This window comes from Nanorana parkeri, unplaced genomic scaffold, assembly GCF_000935625.1.
Source record: "Nanorana parkeri isolate BGI_ZX_2015 unplaced genomic scaffold, ASM93562v1 scaffold2478, whole genome shotgun sequence".
Taxonomy (NCBI): Eukaryota; Metazoa; Chordata; class Amphibia; order Anura; family Dicroglossidae; genus Nanorana; species Nanorana parkeri.
Window position 1 is genome coordinate 51,025 of NW_017308746.1, and position 8,716 is coordinate 59,740.

General features: G+C 45.2%; 1 protein-coding gene across 3 annotated transcripts in view; it reads right to left on the reverse strand.

Moving 5' to 3' along the window:
• Positions 1–3,050: 3,050 nt before the first annotated feature.
• DEGS2 (delta 4-desaturase, sphingolipid 2) overlaps positions 3,051–8,716 on the reverse strand; it is a 23,095-nt gene continuing 17,429 nt past the window's right edge. For 2 of the 3 annotated variants that reach the window (XM_018573663.1, XM_018573662.1), the window contains exons 2-3: positions 4,142–4,884; positions 3,051–3,258 (exon numbers count right to left, since the gene is read on the reverse strand). In XM_018573663.1, the coding sequence (XP_018429165.1) occupies positions 3,115–3,258; positions 4,142–4,858 (861 nt within the window). In that variant the 5' untranslated portion in view covers positions 4,859–4,884 and the 3' untranslated portion in view covers positions 3,051–3,114. Of the gene's footprint in view, positions 3,259–4,141; positions 4,885–8,213; positions 8,334–8,716 lie in introns of those variants that run through there. The other variant, XM_018573661.1, reaches the window with a different exon arrangement.

The window sequence follows — 8,716 nt, forward strand, 5'->3', positions numbered from 1 at the left end:
GTGACAAAATAATATATATTATAAAAAAACACAAACAAAAGTAATAAAAGGAGAGTTTCCACTTCATCACAATATTAAAATGGTACATCAGTGCACCTCAGTAGCTGTATTCATATTGGTAATAAATGGTTTATTGTCCAAGCTGCTGCCATTCTTATTTGCTTATCGAGTGAGGTCGACTGTCAAAAAAGCAAAACGCCTCTGTAGTCCGACAGTAGCTCAAGAGAGGAGGGGACCCGGCAGCATACCTTATCCCGCCGGGTGACGTCCCCTCCTCTTGCTGCTGGCGTCCATCACCAAGATGGCCACCGGCAGGTAACAGCGGTACTGCGCGATGACGTCACTGAGGGGTGTCACCCGGTACCCGCACCGGGTGTCACCCCGCCCCGGGACGCCTCTGCACAGCACCCCTATAAATTTGCCACCTGGGGCACCCCCCCCCCGCTACACCCCTGGCTGACACTGTCCTTCCTTCTGGAGGGGGGCTACTTTTGTTCCCCATGGTCCCTGTGTGTGCTGTAAAGTAGTCACTGCTCCAAGCTCGCTCCCCGTGATGGACTTCAATCTCCTGTTTAGTTTACTGATTTACAGTATATTGACATTGTTACCATGGGGAACAAAAGTGATACAGAAATTAGATACATTTTTGTTAATAGTGCTTCAATGCATTTTTAAGGTTTAACTCCTGAGTTTGGCGTCACTTTAAGATGTTTGGTTGGAACTCATGGAGGGGCTGTGGGATGCCAAGATTCATCCTCTATTAGGACTTGTTCACACCAAGGGCGTTCCAGGAGCAGAGCAGTTACAGTCCGGATCAAAACTGCGTCCAATGTATTCCAATGGTATTTTGGGCTCTAGTTCACACCGCAGAGTTCAGTTCCAGAGCATGTAAAAAAAACTGCAGCAAGCCCCATTTTACCTGCTCTGGAACGCATGCAAGCGCATCAAGTACACATGCAAACACTCTGGAACGCACTGAAAGCACATTCTAAAACTAAAAAAAAAGTTTTTACCAAAAATGGCCCGGAACGCATCAAAAACACGGCATAAAACACAGTATAACACACTGTGTGTGCAGAGACCCATGCAGATCTTGTTTGTATTCGGTGTAAACAAGCCCTTACTGAACACCACAGTGCACAGTTATCTATGTTGGTGACGCTTTCTTTACAGTTCCTTCTTTGTCACATTATCACAACATTTTTATTACATTAAACCGTGAGATCCACATGTAGCAATAAATATTGACACACTGTCAGTTATCACATTTTTGACATAGCATCACATAGTAAGTATCAAAACAAGCCAACAAAAATATTCTTAACACATTTTTTCAGCTCAGGTGAAATAAGGGCGCAATGCATCTTATGTATTCAATCACAGCACCAAAATCCTTGACTGAGCCCATCATTGCTGCAATATCACAATGAGTGAAAGATAGCAGGAAATGCTCAGATCTGGAGACATGGAACACGATTGGGGGAATATTCTCTCAGCACTGCAGGCCAGAATCTCATGGGACCCTAAACATTCAAAGAGCCGCCACCAAATACACAGTGCTTTTAGGTACGAGGGAACATGTGACCACCACCTATGATGCAATGCTTGGCCTGAGCACCCAATTGGCAACCTCGAAGAACTGTCAAAATACAGGAGTGGTCACCATCCGCCATGGAACTTAATTAGGACTGTGGAGGAATGGAGTGGCAGTGGAGCATGGAAAAGGAATGTGCAAGTGGTCGTTCACACTACCTACATTGCAGAAATGAGTATACCATACGCGCATTAGGAGGGCCATTTTTTAAATGGCTCCCCAACACACATCCATAGTGCGCCCATGTAGCACTGCACCACAACGTATGTGTGTTCCAATGGCCTACAGGGCCTAAATTGTTTCCTCAGGTGGGCCCCAACACGTGGAAACACGTGAACCATGGAGCATGTGCATTGTGGTCAGGTGTAAATGGCCCCTAAGTGGGGAAGGGGTGGGGGCGGTAAGACAATCCGTTTGTCCATAACAGGCAAAATGACAGTCCCTTATCCCACCTGTTACAATGTGATGGTACAATCTCATTTAGATCCATCAACAACTATGTAGTGCAACAGCCTGGCTGATTGGATAGTCCAGGTAGGTGGTCATAGTATGAAGTTTTGTTAAATCTGAAAGACTCTGAATTGTAATATGTAAGGTGAGCCATAGCCATGCTCATCTCCCATGGATAACTTTATTTTGCCGTGCGCTGCACACAGAGGAGCAGAGATATAAATATGTATTGAAGGCAGAAGAAAACCACTGATGGAGGGAAGGCTATGATGGACACTGAAGGAAGGTGAATGCAGCAACTTCCGCCTTTTCACCTCCCTGTGTGTATAAAGAAGTGCAATCCTTACACTGCCTTCAATATAACCCTACACACACAAAAAAACAACACAAATTGTTGACCTCTCCTTCAGGAAATTCGTGCTGCTTGGCTGCCATGTTGATTTCTTGGCTTCAATACTTTTGAGTCTCTAATCTGGAACAAGTACGAAATCAAGAATTCTGATTCTTATTTGTTGCCTTCAGGTCTCAGAATTGACTCAGAAATATATAGGCCGCAGGTAGGTAACCTCATACTCCAACGGTTGTGGAACTACAAGTCATGAGGCATTGCAAGACTGACAGTTACAGTCATGACTCCCAGAGGCAGAAGCATGATAGCATTTGTATTTACATCACAGCTAGAGGGTCGAGGTTGCCTACTCCAATATAGACTATATGCAGCCAGTCAATTATCTTTTTCCAAAGCCCAGAAATGGCAGCCTCCATATTTCTTTAAAGCCACATGTACTTTAAAGTGACTGTCGTTATGATTTTTTTTTTTTTTCTAAAATAAGGGCCCCTGCGCAAAAAAAAAACTCTTTGGATCATTAGCTGAAGATGAATGCCATCTTGTGGCAAATGAGAAGTACTGCAGGGGACAGGCCCAAGTAGGGTTAGGACTCACCCTCTAGTCAGTGCCTCCAAGCAGATTTTCTTTACAGTGGCAGATACCATTCTAGGCAGTGCAGGCATTGTTCAACAAGAATATGACAAGATAAAATAGTTCCTTTTCAGAAGGGCCAGCTCGGCGTTTAAATTGCATTTGCCAGCTTGCACGTTCTTTTGATCCTGGAATAAGGTCCGATCTCTTCATCAAAGATGAAATCCCAGATCACGCGGGCCCAGGACTGGTGCTGGGGAAGGCTGTCGTAATATTCCGAGGCAATCTGCCGTACCTGGGAGAGAATAATCAAGTCTGTTTTAATAGGCCGCCAAACAGCCAAATACAGAAAATGCACAGAGGGGTTTGTAAACAAATGTATGCACTGTAGTCACCTCCAAGCCCCCAACTAGCCTATATAAGATGCACAGTATAAGAAGGGTAACACATTTTTTTAGAGAATACAGTTCTGCAGACTGCATGCCACAAAGTCTTTGCAGACTCGAGAGTATAGAATGGGCAATAAATTAAAACTCAACTGAAGTCACGGAAATAAAAAGATATTCAGTCATATAGAGTGACATTGGACTAACCTTTAATCTTACAGCACGGACTTCTACCTCCTGTTTCCGGTTACAAGGTGCAGGGCTTCTAAATATGACTGTGCACCCAGGCACCGGATTGAGACCATCTTAAGATAGAGGTCCTCAAGTGCCACCCCTTTACATTAAAAGGGGCTGCCCATAGTATGCATAGGAATTTAATGATACAGAGAGCAACCAGAGACTGCATACATGCAACCAGAGATGGTCAGAGACTATGGACATGCTACAAGAGATGGTCAGAGAGTGCTAGAGGATCACAGCTATTACAGACCTTGTACAAATCAAGAAGTACACATTTGTGATCCCTACAGCCCTCCTAAAAATGCACGTTTGATATTCCTCTCAGCAAGATAGACAGCATAGAAAAAGTAAGTGAAAGAAATGAACCAAAGCATTTAACAACTATAGGCCAGTCATAACATTTTTTTTTTACCTTTACTGGCTTGAGCACCATAACACAGACTGCTGTTTGCAGGAGCCTGGGAGCTGCACAATAAGCGTCAAAGGGCCACACTTGACCCTCAGGTCAAAGGTTGGGCACTAGCACTCTAGAAAGAAGAGATGAGCACCTACCATTGGCAGTTTGCTACCCGGAATGCTGGGGAAGTCGTGATGCTCCATGTGGTAGCCTACATTAAAAGTAATCAAATTCAGACATCCATAGTAGGAATAGGTCTCATGTCCTTTCATAAACATATAATGTTCAGCGATAAAATGTCCAGATATCGGATGGAATCCCAAACAGAACACCGAACCGGCCACCAAGTAGACAAGGGGCTTCAGGCCGAACGCGCGATACAACAGAAGATCCGCAGAAAACTGCAATAGGGCGTTACAGATTTCCATCCTGGTCATAGGCTTGGGATTCACGTATAGGGGTCGTAAGACGTAAAAGAGAGGTTGCAGGATGAGCCATACCACTTTGCGGAAGGGGGTGCAAAAGAACCATCCTTCAAAGTCTGTAGGGATGTCCACATCCAGGTTGTCTCCTCCCAAATAGCGGTGGTGGTCGATGTGGTATTTCTTAAAGGAGGCAGAGTACGGAACGCCAATCGGCAGGTTGGCGATCATGGCGAACCACCTGTTCCTTTTCGCCTGGAGGTTACCGAAGGCCACGTTGTGAGATATGTCGTGTATGGCCAGAGTCAACGAGTGGTTTATGCAGCCGCCGAAGGCATAGGCCCAGAACAGTACCCATTTCCATGCCAAGTCTCTCACCAGACAGCAGGCCAAAAGCTGGACAAACACCATTGCCAAGATGATCCATTTGAGGTGGTGGTCAGGTCCCATTAAAGATTTGATCTCTGGATACTTGGCTGTGAAAAGGAGAAGGAAACAATATTAAGTGTTTAATCAAGAGCCCAACCAATGCGCACAAAAGCCCATTACTTAGAAACTTCTCAACCAAGCTCATCTGTAGCGTCTCCATGGCGATAACTGCATATAAGAAGCCAGGGGCTGACCCAGCTACCAAGGTTCTACCTATAACCAATTATATATATATATATTATATATATTTATTTTTTTAAACTGTCACTTTAAGTAATCAAAACCTTAATTTCAGAGACTTCTATAACTAAATCCGGTCTCAGGGTTGACGGCTTTACAGTTTTTGTATACATGCTGCGATGGTTGGTTTCACGTCACCATGCGTCATAACGCCTGCCAGTTATCCCTAATTAAGACCATTGTGTAAAGGCCTCGTGTCTGTCTTAATGAATGGATGCAGCATGCCGGGAGGGGCTCACTGTTGCGCAGGGCTCATGAACAGGCACAGTAGAGCGGCATGCACACTGATTTAGAATCGATGAAATACAAAGTCACCTGGCTTGACATTTTGCTTTGTTACATTACACAACAGAATCCTTGAAAGGAAAAATACAGCAAACAGAAATCAATATGAGAAGTCACTATTCTGCAGTAGGACTGCGGGCTGGCCCAGAAAACTACATGTGTTGTAGCTCCCCCCAGCACAGGCAGAATATCATTCTCATTTGGTCTAGGGGGATCTAATACAGAGGAATACTTACCCTTACTTACTGCAGCATTCCAGCTGTTGCAAAACTACAAATTTCACTTTACCGGCACCTTGGAAGGGATCTGGGGGGCAGCCGGCTTTACAAAGGTAAACAGTGCCATGCTGCCGGTTGCCACCTGTTTTCACCCGGACAGTCCGATTTTGGAGTCTTGCGTCTGGGTGTCCAGCCAGCGGGCACCCGAACACAAGGCCCTGAGTTCCAACACCGTCACTTTAAATTTTCTGACAGATTCAGCTACCGAGGTCCTCGGCAAGCTCGATCTTGGGCAGCCGCATCGAGCTGAAACCGGATCTTTCTCTGAGCTGCGGGCAGCCTGTGCCTGTTTACAGCTCAGAGGAAGAACCGGGTTTCAGGCAGATGCGGACGCCCGATATCGTGCTTGCTGGGGATCTCGGCTGCCGCATCTGTGATTGCTCCTCCTTCTCCGGCTTCTTGACACCGTGCTACCCGCCTGCGCACCCTTGGTGAGACACCATAGGCGAGAGAGCCCACCTGAGAGTCCGTGCAGGCCACCTGAGAGTCGCACAGGCCACCTGAGAGCCCGTGTAGGCCACCTGAGAGTCACACAGCCCACCTAAGAGCCCGTGCAGGCCACCTGGAGACGTCGGGGCCCCAACCCAGAACAACACAGTATGTAGCTTCATATTATTGTGTATTGCTATATCATGTATTGCTGGGATCTGTAGTCCTCTATAGCTGGTCTCCTTACTCCCTCTCCTGGCTCTCTCCTCCACGGCGCTAGAGTGTTCGGGTTTCACTTGAAGAAAAGGTGGCAACCCTAGCTGCCAATGACGTATTCTATGCATAGGTGGACGGAAAGGGGTTAAAGTATATTGTACAATCTAATTTGAATGTGTATGGTCAGCTTTACACAAATATCTCAGCTTCTGGACACGAGTATTTCTATGGACATGATTGTGCATGTTATTTTAAGAAGTGCTCGTTCACATCAGCATGCTAAAACTCATGCATGCCAGGGGACATAGTGTAAGGGTGCCCACACACCTTACGATAATCGTACGATAATCGCGGGAAATCCCGCGGTCGTACGATGATCGTAAGGTACTTAAAAAAACGTACGATCTGCCTATGTTGCATAGGCAGATCGTACGTTTTTTTAAGTACCTTACAACCATCGCAAGACCTTTGTCTTGCGATGATCGTAAGGTACTTAAAAAAACGTACGATCTGCCTATGTTGCATAGGCAGATCGTACGTTTTTTTAAGTACCTTACAACCATCGCAAGACCTTTGTCTTGCGATGATCGTAAGGTACTTAAAAAAACGTACGATCTGCCTATGTTGCATAGGCAGATCGTACGTTTTTTTAAGTACCTTACAATCATCGCAAGACAAAAGTCTTGCGATGGTTGTAAGGTGTGTGCCCAGCCTAAGGCTGGGGAGATACAGTAAACAATCAATTAGTACTCAATTCACAATCATTCACCCTGAAAATACGTTGTTACAATACACCGTTTGCTTTTTTACTCAGCGCAGCTGTGCGTTGCTCCGCCCACACAGCCGCATCACTCATTCACAGAACTTTCGACAGGATCTACGAATGGAGAAACTGCAAGTCCCATCAGCCACTGCGTCAGCAGGATTTGCAGTTCTCAATGGAGAACTGTAGTCCCCGCACTTGTAGTCCATTCATTCTTCCTGTTATCCATGTTACTGAATGTCTGTACCTTGGAATGGACAGGGATGGGAGGAAGAGTCTGCAGGAGCCAGAGCATTGCACCCGTCATCCACTGATCGCGGTTGCAATGCTTGACTGTCTCTAATGCAAACAAATAACAATGTCCCCGCACTTGTAGTCCGTTCATCCTTCCTGTTGTCCATGTTATGGATATGAACTGTCTGAACCTTGGAACGAACAGCGATGGGAGGAAGCGTCTGCAGGAGCCAGATTATTGCACCCGTCATCCACTGATCGCGGTTGCAATGCTTTACTGGCTTCAAGGCAAAAAAAAATAAACGTACATTTTTTCTTTTATGAAGTGCGTTTTTTAATTATGATAATTTTTTTTTTTAGAAGATGGAATTTCGCTTGAACTGCTTTAAAGCATCAGAAAATGACACCGCAATTAACTTCACGCACAGCGACGCAAAACTGCAGCATGTTTGTATTTTTACACAGCACCAGCCAGTGTCATTTTTGTGCACACCAGATGTATGTCGTGCCCTTGTCTTGGTCTATGCTGATCCACACAGCTCAACAGACATGTTGTGAATAAGCCCTTCAAAACGCAATGCTAACGCGTCGCAAATACACATGTGCAGCAACGACAGCAGCCACATTGTAGACTTCTGATGCCAGGTTGACAAATCATAATGATTATTATACAGGATTTATAAAGTGCCAACAGCTTGTGTAGCGTTGTACAATATAAAAGGAGACAGTGCAGCTATATAATACAACTCAAGACCAGATGGTTAGGAGGACCCTGCTCCCCAGAGCTTACAATCTAAAACACTGTTTCAAGTTACTGCACATTGCTCTGATGCTGATCAAGTCCAACATATAATAAAATGTACATTTAAAGGAGACATTAATGTGCGCTGTGGCCTCCAGTGCGGTACAGTTGGTAGATATGGAAATGTACCTAATATTTCTTGCCTGCGTCTGGCGTGCGGCTGGTCGGTGTACACCCATTCAAAGTCTCTTCGAGTCACTTTGTTGCCCATTGTGGCTCAGCGACTTCATCACCTGAGACGTTTCTTGATTGTCTGCAGCAGGACTAAGTGGAGAGAGCTCCAGCTCCGGGTCTTATATAACCTTGCCTGACCACATAGGTGGGGCCACATAATTCTCTTAACATTAGCTAGTAAATGAAAAACTGGCTTCCCATTCATTTGCCAACAGGAAACATCGCATATCACTTTTTCTTTTTTTAAAGGGATAGTCCACCTTTAAAAATCAAAAACACGCATGTTAAAAAAAAAAAAAAATGTGCATTTATTCATGTTTTGTAGTGCAGTGCATGGGCTCTGTGTGAATCAAGTTCACCCAAGCCTGCACAAAACTGTTAGAGACACACCTCCCCTCCAGGACAAATCAGTTGCAGTTGTTATATGTAGCTGCATGGCAGGGAATATCCCTGTCTGC